At 41.1% G+C, this 23,044-nt stretch overlaps 1 protein-coding gene across 8 annotated transcripts in view; it reads left to right on the forward strand.

The window, feature by feature from the left end:
- The first annotated feature begins 553 nt into the window (after positions 1–553).
- The window catches only part of LOC125765520 (organic cation transporter protein), a 37,921-nt gene continuing 15,430 nt past the window's right edge, over positions 554–23,044 (forward strand). The window contains exons 1-3 of one of the 8 annotated variants that reach the window (XM_049430745.1): positions 688–941; positions 5,736–7,428; positions 7,584–8,128. In XM_049430745.1, coding sequence (XP_049286702.1) covers positions 7,786–8,128 — 343 coding nt within the window. In that variant the 5' untranslated portion in view covers positions 688–941; positions 5,736–7,428; positions 7,584–7,785. The other 7 variants (XM_049430746.1, XM_049430743.1, XM_049430748.1 and 4 more) reach the window with 7 other exon arrangements.

Raw genomic sequence — 23,044 nt, forward strand, 5'->3', positions numbered from 1 at the left:
CATTCAATTTTCGCAACTTCAAAATTTCATACAGACGAAAATGAATGGAATTCTTTGACACATTGACGATAAACATCCGAAAAACGACGAACCATGTGAAAAATAAGTAAAAAATAAATCGACACCTGAAAAAAAAGCCATATTTCTGCCTTCGCGATTCGTTTGGATATCGCTTCGAGCATGAATAAATTAGCATGATCATCTTTTGTTCTCCCGTTTTGCCTTTCTGCTGCAACGTTCTATCGCGTAAATGAAATTCTTTGTTGCCCTTTTTGGGACAACCCACAATACACCTTTGTAGCTGCTCCTTCGCTCCATTCAAGATTTGGGCGAGCCTTCCACTTTTACCTTTCGAAGGGCGTCACATAAACAATCGATCCTTCAGTGTAAATGCATTGCAGATCCTCGCGATCACACAGCAGCATCCTACCGACCGGTTTTGCAATGATGTTACGGAAACCGTTTCGCCCGCTTGCGCTGCACGTGTGCGTGTGTTCGTGCCGTCCCCGTGTCGTTCCGTTCGTTTGCTCGCGCCGCGCTTATCGGGTGCGCGAACACTGAGACCGTTCTGGCCACTAGCCAGTTGAATTCAGCCTCTCGAACGGATCGGTTCTACGGTACGGATAATTCTTTCGGTGTTTCGGTAGCAAAAAAAAAAAATCAAAATCAAAAAGCAAACAGGTGAACCCAGGAAGAAACAGGCTTCTTTAGCCCAATGTTATTATATTAGTGTAACGGCCATTGAAATGCGTATTTTGTGTATCGGTAAATATTAAGTGACAGGTAGTAGAAAAGCAGTAAAACTAAAAGCAGTAAACGTGTGTGTTTTGATAAGTGCAATATTGTTTAGTGAACAATAAAGGCTAAACTAATGATACGATAAAATCCGGTTATCAATACTACAGCCTAGAACAATCCTAGTGCATTTTTTATCTCGTTTCGTAAGTCATTTATTTAGTACACAATTGCTAATTTAGTGATGCTGTGAAACTGTGATCTTCTATTCTAAATATCCATTTCTAGCGGCGTCCATCGAACTCGATCACACGGTCACAAAAGTACTATTCACACTCTTCCGGGAGGCTGTTTTGCGTTAGTTTGCGTTCTACGCACCAACAAAGTGTAAAGGCATTGGTTGGACGAAGTGTTAAATTAGTCCAATTATTACTAATTAATTAGTTCACTTGGCATCGGTTGCGGTTGTTGCGGTGGCAAACAAATTGGCAATGGGCAAAATGTCACTCGTCCCGATGTTCGATATGCTGTCGATTGTGGTCCAGCCTGTTGAGCGATGCGTAGTTACACAAGTTTCTCAGTAAAAAAAAACTGGTGACATTTTGGGGAAAATTTGGAAATGTGCAGTTGAGATGATTTTAGACACAATACAAAATATGTATGTACAGCATAATGTATTTTTGTAACAATTCTATTTTCACAACAAACTTCAGCCAACTTCAATTTTCAGCAAATCCGTTGGCTACAAAGGTTCGCATAAACTCAACAAGGGATGAATCATAAAACTGTGTTCCACCCCCTTTTTCGATTATTGCTGTAATAAACCGTAAAGGGAAGCTACCAGTAGCGAATGTATCTATAAAACCTTCCCCGAAAAAAAAACACGAAAAAGCACACACACACACAGCAACGATCTTACTTTAACAGTAAACGAGATCCAAGGGGTGTAAATAGAGAAATGTTTTGCCGCACAAAAAAAAAAACCCCACCGGCACTGATTAGCTTAACAACGACAATGTCAAAGTACTCAGGAACAACCACCCGTTGCGTCGAACGGGGGAAAAAAAGGGTTGGTTTAGGGTTGAATGTCGATCTGGACATTGCACTGCTCCACACACCTTCCATTGATAACATCCGCTCAGGAGTGGCAAAGTAAAGTAAAAAAAAAAATAAAATAAAATCGACTCACTCCCAACACGCCTGATGATTACATCGTGCGCGTTGAAGTGTTGTGTGAACTGATATCAAAATGAGAGCAAGGGGCCATTAAGCGTGAGTTTGCTGTTGGTCCATTCTTTACCCACCACATAATGGCATTGTTTGAAGGTTTTACAATTTGATGGGTGATTCTTTTTTTTTTTTTGAAGGAAGATCCTTCTGTGTACACAATTTGGGAAGATATGAGAAGGAATTTCGGTGAAACCCCTTCAAAGCATGTGTTTTGTCATCCCATAAAGTAACATGATTGATGAGTGAACAAATAACAGGAGGTAAGGAAGTGCAAAACCCCAGTACAAAAGTAGCGGGAAGTCGAATCGAATTCAATTGATAACGCTAATGAGATATCATTACCCTGACGGTCTGATTTGGTTTTTTTCTTCTTCTATCGATCACTCATTACAAATTGTCAAAGGAAATTGTTTGCTTTCGGCCATGTTTCCTTAGCCGATAAAAGAAAGATAAAAATTTCCTCCTCCTTCTGGCAAAATATGCTTTCCCCTGCGCAAACGAAAACAAAACACAGTTCTCGCACTGCATAGTGCATTCGGTGATCGGATTTGTGTCGTATCGAACCGATCGCGTGACCGTCGTGTTTTATCGCGCTGACCTATTGATCGGTCGTCAACGTCATTCGAAAACGGTGCGAGAAAACGGCGTCTGAAACCAGACTTGGGGCCTCTGATCTGATGGGTGGGTGGGTGGACAGTTAAAACGAGGCAAAACACAGGAAGTAAACCGTACGGTTGGTACCGGTGTTTGGTACACAGTTTGTGGCGCTTACCAACACAGCCGAGCGTCGCGTCGATCGTGAACCCCGCCTGATTAGTGTAGTTGGTTTTAATTAAATTTCGTTTACCGTCCGTTCTGTTGTCGCGTGCGATCAGTGTGACGGCGATCGAGCATGCCATGCATGGTTTTGATGTTGGTTGCGTGCTTTGCTGTAATGTGGTTTAAAATTTTTTACGTTCTGGTCTGCAAGCAAACTAATCGTATTTTACATAAATCGATGCTATCGATATTCGATGGACAGGAATGCCAAATTTTAAAGGACATTTTTACAGGTTAGACGTCTGCAAATAACTTTTTTATATAGGTTTTATTTTTTAAAGCAAATTTTTTGTCAGTTTTTCAGTAAAAAAAAATATTATCTATTCGGAGAAGTTTTATTTCGAGTTTTTTAGTTTTATTCTAATAATATTAATTTTAGCTAAATGTAAAAAAACCCTTTACATTCAGATCGTTCTTTACGAATAAATAAAATGCAAGAAAAAAAATCATACAAAAAGCTCGTAGGGCTTTTATACACATCAACGTGAAAAAGGAGATGAATGGGAGATTCACGCTAGGTACATATGGTGGGATCTGAAGAATAGCATATATTAGGAGCTTCTAGATATTTTGTTGCTCCGATCCAGTGAATAGTGCACGATTCAATTGCAGCAGAACCCTCTTAATTCTTAAATAAAACGGGTCCATTTTTGCCTTGCTCGTCAGCCTGCATTTATGCAAACGTAGCATAAATCGCTCTGCTTATGATGAACGCTGCTTATCATTATGTCTGCCGTTCTTATTATGCTTCCGGTGATCGTTTCCACCGTGTGTAGCAGTTCACGTTTTGTTGTACCACGTTCTTGGACGTTTCTTTATCTTTCCCCTCTCGTCCCAAGTTAAATCTCGCTCATCAACCGACCGTTCTGGCGACGACGCTCGTTACATAGATTCCCGGTGCCGATCGCACCGGTACTAGCAACCACACAGCCGTGCCGTTTTCGTCTGGAATTTACATCTAAATTGCTGGTAATTAAAGTAAATCATCGACGCAACCGGTACAAACAGTACAGCGAGAAGGTAAAAAGGGCAGAACCGTTTCACCGCCGGTCGGTGGGTGGGTTGAGATCACGCAGGAGGGAACGCAGGAGCAAAAAAAAAAAACCTTCGACCCAATGCAAGCGAGTGTTGAATGAATGCGCCCCTTAACGGCACGCAAACTCGCTGGGCGGAGTGGCCGGGTTGGTCGGAACTGCTAATTAGAATATTGCAATCGGTGCATATGTTCGGTCCGAGAGGGCCGACTCGGCACTATACAGGGCTGATAACGTGGCTAGGCCTGTCCCGGAGGAAATCCACAAGAAGCCCGTCAATTGGGAAGGTCGAGATGCAATTGCTCCGATTCATTGCACACTTGTAAGCTTCAGCGTTTGATTAAAATGACATTTTTCAAACCGGCGAACCAAACACGACGTTTCGTGAAACGTGTCCATTACCTCGGTAAGCAATTTGTACGAATTAGCAGCTCCACAGCGCGGAATGCACCATTTAGAATTGACCACCACGTGGGTTCGAAGTGCATATGTTACAAAGCTGTAAATAGTAATTAACTTTGAACAACGCGGAGAATCACACACCCCCGGAGACACCGAACTGTGCACATCGGGTGGCGTGCAAATGTGCATTCCTTTGTGTGTGTGTGTGTGCTTTAAAAATGTTAAGAAAGTTTTTAAGAAACGAATATTTTTGTCGGCTAAAAATAAACGAACGTATAATTGAAACAAAAGTTGTCACTCCACCGAAAATGGAAACCATTAGCGAAGTGATATTCGATGACAGCTCAATAATAGCTGGGGCCTGTCCCGTACGGGAATGCGAACAATTTCATTCCATTGTACATTCATCATGCGCTAAATTTAGCGTACCGCGCGGTACGCCACACTTCCTGGTTTTCCGCATGACGGCGCCATACATGTTTAACTTTGTTGTCCCACTGCACGGTTTTTTGTACGCAACCAGGCAGGCAACCTCTCGTCCGTTTTGTCAATCGTTGGTCTCATCTATTGATTCGATCATTCGCAAGCAAACGCTTTGAGTCGCCAGTTTGACAGCAATGAATGAGAAAGATGGTTTTTAGCTAAGCCAACGATAACTTGGTGCTGATGGCCTTTGTCTTGTCTTGGTCGACATTGGTCATAAAACCATTAGTGAAAATTAATGATGTACAATACGACGCACAGTGGACATTCCCGGGGCGGGGTAATGAAAGCTAATGACAGCTGGACAGCATGATCAAGTCGCAAATTCAACCAACGATCAGCTAACGATCACTTCTCCGATATTCCATTTCGTTCCAGTCAAAACGTAAATTAAACTGTACACCGAACGGGATGTTGCAGCTTGTGATTCATGGTGTGAATATTTACACATGCTACGAAGCATGTATCACAAACTCCGAAAACAAACACAACAAATGCGTCGCAACAAATATTCGTCGCGCGCATACTTCCTGCGCGCTTGTTTTGGTTTCCCGCGGTTCGCTTATCATCAGCGTACGGGCTGATGTGGCTGGTGTGTGGCGCAAATATTGATTGGCAATTTGTTTTGCTCACCCCCGGTGTGGACAAATGGATTGTTAGCTTGAATGAACTTCGTCTTGGCAGTAAGCCATCGTCAGCATCATCAAGCGATCCATTGAATGGGATGTTTGTTTTCCAATTCAAAGTACAACCGGAACACCTCGCGTAATGTGAGGTGTGGTGTATGGTAGGAAGTGTTTTGCTCCTAGCCAGTACTCTGAGTGCTGAGTAGTTTCATACCATTTCTTATCGTAAATTTGTAAGTGGAGATATATTTTTTTCCTCCAAAAGAAAAATCTTATCATTTTTATGATTCATACAAATCTGGGTACACTTTCATCTATTGCATATTGTTTGTTTTAATGTTTGATTTCACACCTTTCAAGCTCCGTATCTGATGGCGTCGTACAAATTCCTCTCTTCCTCTCGCAGCACCGCAGACACCTGGCGCCACCCTGGTCCCGAGCGCATCGTGATCACGCAAATCGCTGTACTACAGGCGTCATGGCAGCTGTTCGATTCCACGTATGGCAGTAATGGTCACCGCAACAACAAACGACGACGGCACGCTGTCGATGAGGTCGTGATGGATGGCAAGTTTCGAGTGGTCGAGCCCGCGTTCACCCAGTGGTTGCCATATTGCACGGATGTGTGCCTGCACTCATCGTCAGTCTAGTGTCGTCGCGGCAGAACGACCACGGCAGTCAGTAGGATCTTCTTTCGTGCCCAAGTTGGTCAATGGGCTACAGGGAACGCCACGCGAGTTGTAACTAAATACGGTGCGAAGGTTCATCTTTTTTTGGGGTGAAAACTAAACCGCAGAGTGGTCCAGAATAAGAACTGTCCGTGGAATATGCTGGTGTGTTTGTGGATGTTTAAGTACTGTTTCACCTTGTCCTGCACAGCATTCAACTCCTGCTGTTGGATGGTTCGTACTCTTTCTCTCGCTCTCTCTCTCCTTCTAGAGAGATCCGTGTCACACGAGTCACGCGCGATACGTGATATCTTCATCAGCAGGCGAATAAAGAATTTATAATCTCTGCCAGTTAGTTAGCGTACTGTACGTTTCGCTACATCTTCAACTGATGTGACCATATCTGGAAGATCTTGATCGCATATGAATAGCAACAAGGAGAGCAGCGTCTTTCGATTGGTAGAGAACGCCTGGAAGCATTTTGACGCGTTACAATTTATTGGAACAATTTTCCAATAATGATCGAATGAAACAAAACCAACGAAAGCCTGTTGATGAGATCGCCGTGTTGTTCAGACGTGTCTGAAGATCCGTGCTTAAAAGACCGTGAAAAAGAAGTGCTCGCACGGGCTGAAACACCCTGCCGGTCGCATACTGCTGCTGCCACCTCCGCCTCCCTGGAACCGGGCGTTTTGGATCGTGCCAATCGAGGCATTACGCGGAATTTTGCATATCCATTACCGTCGGCGAGCCGCAATTAGGGTTGACACCCGGGCTCGGGTAATTGCAGCCCAAACACACGAAACCGTTTCGTACGTCAGCGTCGATCGTCACCGTAGAAGGGATTTAACGGTTGCGCGTGACGCCCCAACACTTCGGTGGAGGCCTCAACACCGCCCAACCCAATGTGGTGGACGCAAACACCACCAGCACCGAGGACAATATCTCAAACACCGCGCACAAACGTTACCGGCCCTGTAAGCTCAGTGCCAGCAGTGCCATGGTGCCGTCGTCTGACGTCTCATTAGCAGGGGTTTCGGTAACGCCAAAAAGGAACCCGATGTCGTTAAAAGCATAAAAGGAAGTGTCTGCAGAAAGGATAAGGGCAAACAAAATAGGGATATCGAGAGATTTTGCGATCGTTTCAGTGTCAGTGTTAAGAGTCGGGGCGTAACGTGCGGACACAGTACACAACTGCGTGACGACAGTGGCTTTCCGGTGGCCTTGTGGTAGTCGCTTGCCAGCTAACTTACCCAGCGTGTTTAGTGCGTGTGCGTGTAGATCGAATCTGTTAAGCTAGTTTTGTGATAGTGCTGTAGTGTATTTTTTATTATTCCTATCATTTCGTTCATCCAATGTTTATTGCCGCCAACATTCAGCGTGTGGTGCCGGTAACATCACTCTTACCCCGCTCAAACCACACAACTTCCGGTTAGTGATGATCAGTTTTGATTGAATCAGTGCGAGCAAATACGATCGTTTGTGTGTAGTTCGTTTGGCGTGTTGGTGTTTTTTTTTCTCTGTGGTGCGCATTAGTGTGATCGGGTAGATTATTTTGTCCATATTTTTTTTTCGTTTTGTTTTAGTGTAAAGTTGCCATCTGACGCCTCTGGTGTCGTTGTTATATTGGTGGTGTGAATCGTGCGCATTAGTGAGATCGTAAAAAACTGCGATCGTTTAGAGAAGCAACAAGAGAAAAAAACGAAAGAATCCCCCCGTTGAAAAAGGGGCAATAAAAACCAACATCACAACGATTAACAACTATTCACAAGAACACAGCACGTCATCATGTCCGTACGGTGGGAGTCGCCAGGAATTGGCCGCCGGCGGCGTTCTGATGGTAGTGTGGATGAGTGCGAGATTTCGATGCTGGCCGACACGGCAGCTGCGGTAACGAACGACGATGGAGATCATTCGCGCTCACGGAACGGTGGTTTTGGTGATCGTTCCAGTAAATTGGGAGACGAAGTGCATCGGATCACATCCGGTGCGCGATGCCCAGTGGCAAGGGTGGATGTCGATTTGAGTGACGAGGGTGAAACGCTGTTGGATGCGAACGATACCGACGAAATAGTTGTGTTGGACGAAGCGAGTGAACGATTGTTGGGCAAATGGAACGGCAATGCCAAAGGTGAGTGTTCTAAGTTGTAACATATTTGTATTTCATTTCGGGAAATTTCGGGAGCGATTTTAGATTCTCTTGAAACGTCGAAATGGTTTATTACATCGAGGTTTGTAGGTGGAATGTTATCTGAATTGGCTATAATCCACAGGTCACATCTCTAAGAAATTCTTAAGTTTGATAAGAACTGACATAAATAATGGAAGCGACTTATGCTAATATTATTATATACATATTATTGAGACCAATTACGATTTCTTGGAGATTCTATGAAATTCAATAATTTTCTTAAATGATCCTTAAGGTTTTTTTCAAAGCCCGGAGAACTAATAGGAGTTATTGCGAGCTCGTCAATTGCTCATCAATTGCTGGATTTAAATTTGTAAACTTTTAATAATGGACGCAGCTGCAAGTTCTGGACGTTTGAGGAAAAGGAGTTAAAGTTTTTACAAAATCTCAATTATCACTTCTTGATTTGTGGTATTAACTACGAAGCTATAATTTGCCCAATAGTAGCATCCAATCAACGATAGGAGATTGAATAAATCGCAACCATTTAGAATGACATGGCGTGTGATCGTTTCCCACCGCAGGACTAATTTCGCATACGAGCGGTCTAGTTTAATTTGGGAAATAAAATCGCCTAGCGTGGGCCACATTCCCATCCTAACCAGCTTAGGCATGGGTGACCGAACCATCGGGAGAGCACCCTCAATTGGATCCAATAGAAAAGCGAGTAGCTTGTGCCGTACGACTTCGTCCCGAGCCCGAACCCCGTCTCCATCCTTGGTGGTGTTGTTAATAAGATAAAACATAGAATCTTGTCCACTTTTCTTATTGAGCGGCAACTCGTCGTGTATGATGATTCCTTTGCGGCATGTTGTTTTTTTTTTTGTTTACGATTCGCTGCCACTGACGACGTGTCGTCGTGCGACTCAAACCCGATGCGAACAATTCGCCACTGCCGACGGATGCAAATTACGTATAAATTGCGTTGATTAGTTTCCTGTGTTTCTAGATTCGGACCAAACGGTGGACAGTGTGGGATGGGATACAGTAGCTGTGGCGATGGGTTCGTTTTGGTTTGGCAATGGAACCCTGTGCTGGGTACGCCGCTGCCGGAAGCATCTATGTTTATGGTTGTTTAAGTTATTGGTGTTTTATGTGTTTTTTTTTTACGCGAAAGCTACAAAAGGGAATCACCGAAAATGGTAAATTATTATTTATAGAGCATGATTAGTGATCTTTAGGTTGTTTTTTTTATGAAATGATTTAATTACTACAATGTTTTGATGGCAGCAATAGTTTTGATAACGATAACATATGTTTTCAATCATTTACTTTTACACTTTATCTTTGATTAAAAAAAAAATAGAAGAAGCTGCAAAAAAAAATGTTGAGAGTATTTTAAAGAGAAAATGCAGAAATTTATGACATCGGGATATATAAAAAAATCAATAATATATTTAAATTAAAATTGAAAAATTCACTCAAAGTTGTGGGTCCATGCGTCAAACAATGAACTAGAGTCCCCTGCAGAAGAAAAGGTAAATTTCTGGGATTAAAGTTCCCCCGGCCGAATGTGAAAAGCTGGGAAAATTTATAGGATATAAAAGATGGGTCCATGAAGAAAGAAGTCAGTCGTATAATTTATCAGAAAATTATAAATTTGAACTTTAACCCTGTTTAACCTACATACATCATTATTATATTGTAAGTAATTCGCATTAGTTTCTCATTTTTTTCTCAATTTCTTTGGTATGTCATAATTATGATTAGTTTGTTAGTTTGTTAGTTTGGTTTGAGAATTTCTAATAATGGCTGACATGTTCACAGGGCGGTATATGGTATATGGTTCCAAAGCCGTCTTCCGGAGCAAGGACTGACTATCCGGCTGCGTGTTAAAAATATGTCTAGTAAGCCGGAAATGTCCGGCCTGACCTACAAGGTCGTTAAGCCAAAAAGAAGAAGAAGAAGAAGAAGAAGGAGAAGAAAAAGAAGAAGAAGAAGAAGAAGAAGAAGAAGAAGTTTAACACAATTTTATAAATACTATTAATTTTTACACTATTTTGTTTTTGATCTTTCAAAACATCTTGAGTTAAAAAATACAACCAAGCAGTTGTATTTTTCAAATCAAATAATTGATATATTTTCATATTTAAATCAGTAAATACACAATAAACAGAACATAAAATGGAAACATTTTGAAATACCACAATAAATAATTACTTTAAAATATAGCATCTCCATCAAACAAACGTTGCACGGTCGTTATGGCCATTCAAACAACACGCGCATTGCTTCCATCAAGTGCAAAAAACCAACCGAGTAATGCAAGCGGCAACCGTTGCAACGTATCACATTTCCCCACCCGATGCAACAGTCGGTTTGGCGGGATTTTTGCCAATCGTATCACGCTCAGCATCCACCTGTTTCACCGACAGCTCTCGCACCGTTTTGTGCGTTTGTTTACTTTTCCTAATGAACCAGCCATCATCCATCATCCCCATTGCAATAAAAAGAATGTCAAATAGTAAACCCTTTTTCCGTTTGATATTTGCTTTGAACCATGCGTTCATGTTTAACTTAACTCCCTTTTCCCCATATTGCGATAACTGCAGTGACAAAATTCATCTCACGTTACACAGCACCGTTCGGAGGGAAATGTAGCAAAACAACGACGACAGCGTGCTACGTTCCCGTTTACAAGAACCACCTGCTTGTTGCCGTTTTGACAGATCGTTCGAGCGGCTGCACAGCACGGTTTGTCCGTGTTTTCTCACGCTCTCAGCTTGTATCGAGTGTCGAGCGATTACTAACGCAAAGGGAGCTACGGGGTAGTAAGTGCTTGCTGACATCTTTCTCGCACAGCATCTCTCCGTTGGCGCCATGCAGCCTCTCGTTGCATCTCTGACTCCACCGGTTGTGTTGTGACACGGTGGCTTTATTTTTGCGCTCTCTTCGCGTGCACACACATACACAGTCGCTCACGACACTCGGTTCGGGAAAATCCGATCCGGTCTAGAAGTATCACGGTGCTAGATTCCAGCAACGTTCAGCAAACGCTTTTCAGTCGCGGTTCGGATTTCGGCCCCTGCTGGCCGTCGTTTGTTCTGTGCAAGAAAACGTTCACCCAGTGCGATTGGTTGGTATCAGCGCTGACAACGGACGACTGCTGTTCTGACCGTACCAGCGCATACCAAGACGTTGTTTGCCAATTCCAACCCAACATTAAATAGTAAACGGTGAGCGGTTTTGTAACGTTTGGCAGTCGCGACCGTCACAACGCCGGTCGATGCCGGAGCGGGTGAAAATATTTCAAAACGTTCGAAGGTCGACGCAAACGTGTCTGAAACGTTCCATATCCAAACGGAAGTGATATCGAGGGGGGGTTTTTTATTTTGAAAAGGGCATTGAACAACGTTCCCGAAAACACACATTTTGCAAAACGCTTCGCATCAGTTTAATTTCCCACCAGTTTCGTGTGTAGCAAACCGAATTTCCGTCGTCTGATAGGTACGGGAGACCTCCCACTTTGCCTGCCACAGTTCGCTACATGTTGTGATCTTACAGTACAGTAGTCTGCATCTCGACTGTATCGGTTGGGGTGTTTTTTTTTTGTTGAAACATTGCATCCTCTAAATGGAAAGCGAAGCAACGCCACACTGTTCGATGTAAACGTTACCGTGGTGTAAAAAGTTAGACAAACGGTGTGGCGGAAAATGCCTCACGTCCTAGTTTGACTAAAACGTGTTCCTAAATGGCAAGAAAAGGAAACCGGTTCCCGAGGTGCTTATAGAACGAAAAAAAAACGTTTGGAAATCAGCTCACAGCTCGGTGTAGTGGTGTGTGTGCTTGTAAGTTGTTAGAGCTTTGCCACAGGCGTCTGATTGATCGTGCAGCTTGAATAGCATTTTTTTTTTGCCAAGAACAACTTCTTTTGCGGCGCGACATCAATTAAGAAACAATGTCCATGAACCCAAATGAAGTTGTCTTCATCAATGATCGAAAAGTGGCCCGCACACTTGGTTGGAAAATAAAGTTACAAGCTGAATCGAAAGCTCCGCAGCTTATGAGTTCACCAAGTTTTCCCAAGGTTTCCAAGGATTCGACGTCCTTGGAGGTGATCTCTTAACTACCTATTCGTTTCAGTGTGTATTGTGTGTGTATGTGTGTTTTTGCATACATTTTTATGTGTGTGTGTGGATATAAGTGAGTGTTCATATTAAAGCGTTGTATGTAACGGGCAACCGGCAGGTCTGCCAATTCAAAGTTCCCCCAAAAAAACACACAACACAACAAGTGAAAGCGAACGTTTTGCGGTTGGGAAACAAGGTAACGTTTGTAACAAAAGTTTATCGATGTAAAATAGATATTTCTCCGAATCGTCCGAAACAGTAATATGTAAGTAAGACGCATAAATGTTTAAATTTGCATTAATCGACGTTACGAGTCGAATGCCTGCTAAATGTGTATGTGTGTGTGTGTGAGAGAGTATTCACTCAACCGCTCATCTTGGATGGGTAACCATTTCGATTTCCCATTGGATTGTGATTTGATTTACATTAATATTCAGGTGAGGATTTTCATCTCCGTTTTGTTGCATCTTGATGCGGCTGTTCTTGAATTTTGGCCAAAATGGTGGGATTTTTTTTCGTACGTATATATAATGTTTAGAGAATAAATTTCGTACCGTGTATCGTTTCTACCCCGGTAAAAGTGAGATAGAAATTCGTGCGGAACAAAAACATTATTATTCCAGTTTGTAAATACAAGCACACTTGCAAGTATTCTCTGTTTTGTTTTACAAACTCATTAAAAACATGTAAAAAAAAAGAAAAAAGAAAAGTACCTACATTACCAAATGCTTTAAAGATAAAAGAAAAACGAGCTGCATTAACTGTTTTTGAGTTCTGTCAGTGCTCTTGCAAAATGGCATATTTACATTCGTTGAAAGACAACGCATACAGCTGAACACAGAACACGCTGAAACATATCGCTTCCGGGCAAACAGAACGAAGATAAGGACGTCTTATTATTGTATCCTGTTAATCTTTTCCCTACGTGTTATCATTTCCTTTTCGGCCATCATCAAAGCAACTGGAGCAAATGCATCATTTTCCCGCTTGATGCGCAAAACCCGTCCACATAAATATAGCGTTTTGCGATTTGCTTCAAAGCGACACCCATTCGAACCACAACGGACAATCCAAATGAGGAAAAGAAAACGATGCACCATTCACTTTGCAAAAAACGGAATCTTGCTGCTAGATAAATTGTGTAACTTTTGGAAATAGGACGGTTTGTGTTTTACCAAAAAAACACTAAAGGACAAGGACCGAGAAGCAGTTAGTGCATAATGCTCGTTGTATTGTTTACGTTATCTAGAAACGATTCCACCTTAACGATTCAACGGGCAAAGTGATTCACCTTTCGAATACGCTTGTTACACATCGTTACAGTTACGAATTTCAGTTCAGTTGCAAAAGACTCGATCGTAAGTAAGTGAGTGCCGGCTGTATGGCTGTATTCTGCCCGCTGTCATCCTATCGCAAAACAGTCAGACGGTGCATTTCACTGAAGCGTATCGGGAAGGATTTAAATCGTAAAACACTCAATGCTATTTTCCCGTTGGCTGGTTTCGCCTTAAGACAGGTTCAAAACCACTGCCAGTGCTGCATCTGTTTTGTTCCTGTACCATCGATTTGCACATGACTGAGCAGGAAAGGTGCTGGACGGATTTGAAGTAATAAATGTAACTGGTTTCTTAAAATAAGGAATGCAAATTCATACCATCCTTGACCTCTTTTATGCTTGGTATGGTTTTGCTATGAATTATCATTTTCCAAACATTTTTTTTGTTTTTGCTGTAAGAAATAAGCTTAAATTACGCTGTGAAAGCGTATTCGGTCACTTGTTTTTAGTTTCCTTTTTATACCTAGTTCTACGTTTTTCTTACAATACGAGTTTTCCTTCAGAACAGTCTTATCTCACCGAGATGTCACAGGAAAATGTTACTTCTTGTTTTGTTTTTTCCGCTACACAAATTCAAACAAACTTACTTCTGGCTTTGCGCTACTTTTTTGTTTTTACTTTTATCCGGTAGCATTCGTGCTTGCAGCTAAGTTTCGTAGTCATGTCATCTACCAGGCGCCTCCATTGCGGTGTTCGTAACGGCAACATAAAGTTTGCACCTGGATCTGGATCCGTTTCGGTTGATTTAAATTTTCCTCACGCGGGATCTGTTTGAAACTTCTTTTTCAATACCAACCAGTAGATTCCATTTACGAAATGACATATCGGTAAGTTGGCCAAACAGTACCGGATCTTGTTGCTTCGGTACGGTTCATACGGCACAGACCGTTCCCTGACAGCTTCATTCGAACCGTACATCTTTTTTCATCGTGGTACACTGAACCGAAACATGATTTATCTGTCAGTATGGCAGCCAGTTCGGGCCGTCGGAATCGAGAATGGTTTATTTTATTCTGTAACGATTTGGACGGAGATGGATGGTTCGTTGGGTGGAAACGTTCCAAACGAGACACGGTGGAAAGCGGCCAAAGTGGTGAGGAAAGCAATCAGAGTTCGTTTCTTCCTTTAATTCTAATACTTCGATTCCATCAGCGATCGTTTGGATTTGGAATTCTTAATTTCATGTCTGACATACCTCATCAGCCTAACGTTCATTACGGATGGAATATAATTTGCAATGCATATGTAAATTCTGTTACTTTCTAGGTTCAATTTAACATATTCGAATAGATGATTATTTGATTTGTATTTCTTAACTTTTAAATAAGTAACACGATCAGAACAATATGTCATCATAATGAGCTTGACGTTATTGAAATTTTATATATGGAGTAACATCTGAATAATGAAGGTTCTTGAACAAAATCTATTCTATACTCTCTTCATAAGTCTCTAGGACAGAATGTACATTAAGAGTACGTTGTATAGCTCGAGTACCGCAACACTTTGCCTTATGTCACCTTATGTAGCGAATGGAACGGCTTTTTCACCGGCACCCTAAACGAGACCAATCGTTAGCAGATTGATCTACTGTTGCGTCCACGAAATGAGAATTTGATGAAGATAACGACAGCGTGTGTGTTCTTGCGTACCGGAAGCGTACGCTGGTGCAAAAATCACTTTCAAGCTGCCAGAGTGTTCTTCCCTCCCTTTGCGCGCTAGTACACGCGTACACGGGGCACAACTTCGTTTTACAACATCATTACACAAGCAAAACGATACCATCTGCCGTGATGTGGTTGTACCGAAGCTTTGGACTTTGGAGGCTCGTCTTCCCTGTTTCGGTGGGAGTGTCATCTTGCAGGGCAGGCAGCAAACGTGAACGAATGGTGTATAGTTCCACGAAAAGGTTTACCCAAGGTCACGCAACTGAGCTTATTACCGTGTGGAAACGGAAGGATTATCTTTTCTTCCGTATCGAAAAACAGAATCAACCAACAAAGCGTGCAGCTACAACGTGGTTACAACGTGCTCGAATAGCGTAAGAAATTCCATCAACACTACGCGAGGTTATCGATTCCGATTGGAAGTTCATCCGCTTGTGGTGACCTGGGATTACTTTTTTGGGCCTGTTATGGGATGCTACTTGTAGGGTACCACCATTGAGTGATCTTAAGCCTTTCCCAGGACACTCATGAACCGTGTTTCACATACGTTAGCAAACGTCTAATCGACCAGCGGTTATCCTGGAGTTTTTTTCATCGATTCTCGTGAGAATTGGATGGTAAAGGGAAAAATAGATAACATGATACAGTTAATGTATCGAAGCCATCGGAAAGTATGATAATGGGGTATAAAGGGCACCAAAAACAATATTCCAAGATTTACGTGATGATAGTCCTGCATGCTGGAAAGACTCTCCTTAACGAGTAGCATCATAATGGGGCGGATCTTGTTTTTTTTTAGTAGATCTTGATGTCTAGTATCAAGAAAAAAATCTTTAGACATCTTATCATTTGCAGAACTCTTAGTTAATTTTATTTATTCCTCGCAATTAAAACTCTGTTATTGTATTTTTTTTACAATTATGCAATTATGATGTTTAACTTTTACAAGATTAAAATGGGAAAACATATTACACTATACAACAATGTACAACTTTAATTTTCCAAACCTATAACTAAGCGCACACCTTTGCATACCTTCGTTATAAGCTCATTTTTCATCCAAAGCACACACCACAAACAGCTCGAAACAGCTGCAATCACATTGTGATGAATAATCGCTTCAGCTGAAATTAAAATTCTATGCATTGTACCGGGTATTGCTCAACCATGAGCTTAATCATACTCATTTCAATACAAACCGCTTCCTAACCCTTGCCTCGCACAAAAACAGGTTTTCCTGATTCTGGGACAAACTTGGCCAACGCAATAGAGTGAAATAGAGTGAACAAGTGAACAATTACTGTCGTCGTCGATGATAGCTTTAAAGCGTGCGACGCCAAGTTTCAACACGTTACGCCGTACGTTACGTTCCGTTTGCTACAATCAGATGATTAAGCTGTTGATTCAATAGTCTAAACTGGTATCATTGGAATAGTCGCAATCAGTAATATTCCGATCCCGAGATTTTGCCGGGTGTTTATACATTTTGTATCTTATCTAATGAGAAATTAGATATTTTTGATTGAAATGTATTATTGTTTCAACAATTTAATTTTTTCGTATAGAATTTCTTCAGAACTTCAGAACTTTTCTTTTCGATCTTACTTCTGATATAACAAATTTTATCATGTTTGCTGTGTTGAACACAGCACTGACTATCAAATAATGATCAGAAATTACAGATCAACCTAGAAAGGTCGAAATCCGATCATTTATCCTTGCTAGCAGTTTTCTTAGTGAAACTCAGAGGCGTTTGTGTTGAAAACAGTGATTTTATGGTTTTAAGCCAGAAAATTATTTATTTTTATGGCTTTAAATTTTTTTTAAAATTTTTTAGTTCAATTATTTTATTTTTTTTTATCTTTTTGCTCGGTTAGAACGGCCTGGCCGTATCAAGACTTATTTTACCACGTAGCAGGATAGTCAGTCCATGCTACGGGGGGACGGTCCGGATGGGATTTGAACCCGGTCCATGCCGTGTGGACCGGCGCCGTTTTCACATGCACCACCGGGCCGCCCCATTGTAGTTCAATTATTTGTTTTTTTTTAGTTATTTTTTAATATTTTTTTCAACAATTCTTTTTTTTTCAATTATTCATTTCAATAATAACATACTTTACTTTCAATAGTTAACATCAATAGTTAACATACTTTAAATTTACAGAATTAAAATCCCAAGTTGGCCAAATGACTAAATGAAATGCAAATCAATTAACCTTAATTTACCCTTAAGCTAGACGTAAATTAACTGAGATTTAAGGGTGATTTAACCAGTTTTACTTCCTGAGAAGTTCACGGAGGTTATGGTCCTACAAAAAAGATAATAAGTTTCTACTACCTGATCCCTGGATTTGTAGAAAAAACAATGAAAAATAATCAAAACCACCAAAATAACCCAAAACTAAAATAACTCCAAACCCCAATTCCAGCGCATTTTCTTCGGCAAATTTTTCCCAACATTTAAAATACCCTAATAGAAACATCACTGTTCGCAGTATACTTGAATTACTGAATTACTGCCCAACTGTTACAAAGATGAAAGAGTTAAGTATTACATGACAGGCACCACACGCCAGTGCGGCTAATCAGCTCTGTCTTATCGGAAGCGTGTTAAACATGCAATAAAACAAACGCAACGCCCTAGCGCCACTGATAGATGGTTGGCCTATCGGTCAGGGCAACAACCGACTTGAGGCAGCTTTTGATACTACGCATCAGAAGTGTGGAAAAAATGTTTCCAAAATTTGCTCCATAACAATCCGACAAAATGGGTGTTGTAGCCATGTTATCAGCTGGTTCGATTACTATAAACTTAACTCTCATTTGCGCCTGACATTTGCACACTATCTTGGCTAGACAGAAGCATAAATATAGCTACAATAATTATAAAAAAACAAGGGATTTTTAAACAAAAGAAGCTATCAAACGAGGAATAAATATGATTTCACTGCAATGGTCAATTAACGATTTATTTTTAACATTATCAGGCCGCTATAACTGCTTAGTGTTCTTGACCTGTTGCAGGTGGACTGTTTTGTAGCAGCTGGCGTAAACCATTTATTCAAATAGTTAGAAGAAGAAGGTTTAGAAATTCAAAAAAAAAAATAATAATAAATTCAAAATGTACTTCTTTGCGAATAGCACATTTCAAGTGTCTTGACAAACTTCAAATCTCGCTTTACACGTTCAATTGAAAAACTTTATTTTCTTCACGTGGTCTACATGGCCGTCAATCTCGTTATCTTACGAAGAGCTGTCTGAAAACTTTTACCCCGCAAGCAAAAGGTTGGTTGTGTCCGGTTGGCGACAAAGGTACATGTAAATGGCCATGAATAATCTATGCAAAAAAATACCTTTTTCCATGAATTTCCATAATCATTTCCAACCGGCCCGAACCAAGAAGGGGCCTGTTGGGGTAAATTTTTTCGACCCACTTGAGAATGCATTCACCGCTGGAAACAAATGGAAAAGGTCAATCTTCTTCGCACTTTGGAAACTCGCGCTCGGAAAGCATCACACCAAGACGCTATCGGTGCGTAATCGTAATTTTCGCAACACTTGAAAACATCATATCGCTATGCAAATTTCTAACTGCCAGACAGCTTAAGAATCGAAGCAAGATCCTGACATCCGCCATTACGCGCTTGGTGTCTGTGTTTGTTCAGCTTAAAGTCTATCCTTGAGTTGTTCTTCGTTCAATTTACTTTCCAACCGACTGACATTATCCAGACTGGGCAAATTGTTATAGCGATCAAACGAACGATGGAAACGAAAACATCTTCAGAAGGAGACAAAACCAACAAAAAAAAAACTTCGTTCTTTTAGGGGAAGTGACATGTTTCGGACGATCGCTGGACAGCTGCTGTCAATGTGGAAAGTGATAGCTTTATGAGGAAAACAAAAAAACATATCTCCATAGTTTTTTCTACGTCCTTGAACACATCCTTCAGATGAGAAGGGCAGGACAGTAATGATTTCCTGTACTGCTCGGACCGTTGATTATGGTTGTCTTTAACGGGAAAACAGGTGCTCGGAGCGTTTGACTCTGAATCGGTCAGTCTGGAGTTGATTAAAATGTTTTTTTTCTTCGTTTTTTGTTTATTTTGCCTCCTACAGATCGTGAAAAGAAAAATATTGTGCTTTCTATTGAAACCACTTTTTGGTTGGTTGGTTAGGTGTTAATACACGTTTAGCAATGATATGACTGCAGAACGTGAGAGAAAAGAGAAATGATTGCACAACAGTAAAAGATAAATAAACGTACAGGAAATGAGATTTCGTTTGATAATTGAAAACAGCATCAAATTGTGTTGGAGCGCAAGATTAGACAAGATTTAACAATAAAAGAAGTTAATGTGTAATGCCCTTTGAAGTTCTCACTCCTATCAGTATCACTTTCTTCAAGGGTTCAAGGGAATTTCCCTTACACCAGACAGGAGAGAAAAAAAAACAAGCAAACCGTTCACTTGTAATCCTTTTAAATGCGATTTCCCTCCTTTTTGGCGAAACGGCTTTAAACCCCGATTTAGGCAAAGCTTTCGTGGAATCAAAACATCCAATAAACCTATCAACCAACTCACTCAACCACGGCACGCTACGGCCGGGTAGCGTACTCGTTGGTTCTTTCGCCTTTTTGTAACGAACTAGTTAATAGGCCCGGTTACAGGGCTACGCAAGAGATCTACGTAATGCCGATTCTATTGAGTTTTCGTCACATGTAGAAGGATATCATTGCGACCTGTTATCGGCATGGATTTGCCCCGGTTCTAACCTCAAACGCGTTCCCCAAACGAAGTACTTAGTTAGTTATTAAGCATCAAGGGCAGCGTTTTCAATACTTGACCAGTGTTGTGTCGATACAGCGGTAAACTTTGACGATACTACGGTACTTACAGTTAAATCCAGACTGAATATGCCAATTTACTTCGAACATCATATGTGTTTCATCTGCTATAACCAAAAGAAACGATCCGATTTGAGAATTATACATTCTTTTTGCTGATTCGAAAGTTGGTCACGGCCAATTTCAACCCGGCCATCGTGGAATTGCATCTTTTCAACCATCTAAAATTCCGTCAGAATTGCGCACAATAATTCTAATACAATCGCCAAAATAGGTAAAATTCAAGTATGGAAGATTTTGTTAGAAGCCTGAGAAAACTACCATTGAGGCACGCTTCATGGTGTGTCATTGTAGGATCGACCACGGAAAAGGAATATTTTCGTAGCGCAGACATGTATTCCGTTTTCTACAACCAAAAAATATAGAAACTTGTTGAATAAAATGTCTAAGGAAATTCCAACATTCCTTACCCTTACCGACAACGCATGAGATCAGTTTAACTCACTATATTAATGGATGTTTTCGCTGTTTTTCAAAATTGGCTGTGGTCAATTGCGGCCCGGTGGCCCGGTGTCCCGATCCTAGTAATATTATCAACATCTTCACCAGCTACTGCTTTTGTCCTGGACAGGCAACACCTGGTATTGATTTCACTCTCCTTCCTTTTTAAAATTCCTTACAACTTCAAGAAGTCTTGGCCTGTCATTGCTGCCTTTCCTTGACTTCATTTACCCGTAGCGAGACTGTCGGTCCTGCGTACGGGACTTTGGCCCGGATAGGATTGGAACCCTGGTCCTGTGGTGTAGATACCGGCGCCACAACCATTCTACAATTCCGCTCAGTAATTCAAAAATGTCAGATCTTCGTGCAATATTGCTTCAATATTCTGGTGATAAAATGCGGTTCATTTTGCTTTCTTGAATACTTTCACTTGGTCAACACACTCTGGAAACCGCACCAATTGTACCATTTGTTAAGCCAGCCTACTAAGGAATATTTAGCATCGTCCTACCGTAAACCATCGTTTAGAGCATTTGATCGTATCGATTAACATTTCGATAAGTTGAAGTAGGCTTAGATCCTTTACAACAACCATAAACCACATCAATCTAGTGAACTTGCAGGGTTTGTTGATTGAGCTTTCATATTGGGAAAATTATAGTTTTACAACAGTGGCTTAGAAAAACAACTATTCCAACACTGCAGTAACGCTGCGTTACTGCACGAGTAGAATTTATATAGCGACTAGTTAATAGGCCCGGTTACTGGGCTATACAACAAATCTACTTAATGAAGAGGTATGTACATGTTTTATGGAGTTTTTGTCACGTCTAGTAGACGTTTTTTTACCATGCTGAAAATGTTCTGATGTAATTACGGTTTACGTTGGCGATATTACGGTACTTACAGTGAAATCCTGCCTTACAGACGGAACATGCCAATTTGCTTCGAACATTAGGTGAATTTATCTGCTACAACCAAAAGGAAAAAAAACCTGTGAAACAATTTTCCATCAAATTGAATGATTCCTTACCCTTCACCGCGAGCTCCTAATAACCGATATGAGAATTATTCGTTCGTTTTGAGGATTTCAAAGTTGGTCAAAATCAATGTCAGCCCGGCCATCGTGGGTTTTAATTGCTTCTTTTCACCCATCTAAAATTTCCAATCTATTATCTTGGCTCCGTCAGAATTTCTTTACAATAGTTCTGCTACAATCGCCAAAAAAAGGGAAAATTCGAACATTGAAGATGTTGATGGAGGGCTTAGAAAATTCCTTTTAAGACGCACTTCGGGTTTTTTCCGTCTTGGTTTCATGATGTGCCATTGTAAGATCGACATGTATCCGTTTTCTACAACCATTAAAAATAGTAAATTGTTGAATACAATGTCTAAGTAAATTGAAAAACCTTACCGACAGCAAATCAGATCCGTTTAACGCAGTATATTAATGGATGTTTTCACTGTTTTTCAAAATTTGCTGTGGTCAATGGTGGCCCGGTGGCCCGGTCCTGGCAATATTATCACCATCTTCACCAGCTATTCCTTTTCTCCTGGATGGGCATCACCATTTACTCTTCTTCTTTTTTTAAATTCACTACAATTTGAAGAGATCTTGGCCAGCCATTGCTAACTTTCCTTGGCTTTATTAACCCGTAGCGAGACAGTCTGTCCTGCGTACGGAAGTTTAGCCCGGAAGGGATTTGATCGCCCGTTCTGTGGTGTATTCAGCCGCGCCGCTACCATTCAGCAATTCCCGCTCAGCAATTAAAAAATGATAAATCTTCGTGGAATTGCGTCAAACTAATATTCTGCTGTTAAAATGTAGTTAATTTTGCTTTCTTCAACTTTTGTTTATTTTCACTTGGCCAACACACTCTGGAAACCATACCACTTGTGCCGTTTGTTGAGCCAGCCTACTATGAAATATTTAGCATCGTACTACCATAAAACATCGTTTGGTATAATCCATTCACATTTCTATAAGTCGAAGTAGGTTTAGATTTGTACAACAATCAAAAAACGAAACCAATCCTAGTGAACATGCAGGGTTTGTTGAATGAGCTTTCATATTGGGCAAATTAAAGTTTTACAACACTGCCTTAGAATAACCGATATGCCAACACTGCAGTAACGCTGCGTTACTGCACGAGTAGAATTTATATATAGATATACCATTTTGCATTGCTCCATTTTCTTCATGGCGATGTTTTGCGAACCCGTAATTCAATTGTCCGTAGGCACTGTGAATGACCAGGCAGGACATCCCTTGTAAGCCGTTCAAGGCACCATGCGTCTCCATTGAGTTTAGCTAACAAAAAAAAACGGGTATATGTGTTTAGAATCATAGTAGCATCTTTAGACGGTAGCTTCAGGCCTGGGCTAGTGGCAGGATTGGTTGGTGAAAACATCCACCGACCGGCGGATTCTATTTTCGAT

The sequence above is a fragment of the Anopheles funestus genome, chromosome 2RL (genome assembly GCF_943734845.2).
Source record: "Anopheles funestus chromosome 2RL, idAnoFuneDA-416_04, whole genome shotgun sequence".
Classification (NCBI taxonomy): Eukaryota; Metazoa; Arthropoda; class Insecta; order Diptera; family Culicidae; genus Anopheles; species Anopheles funestus.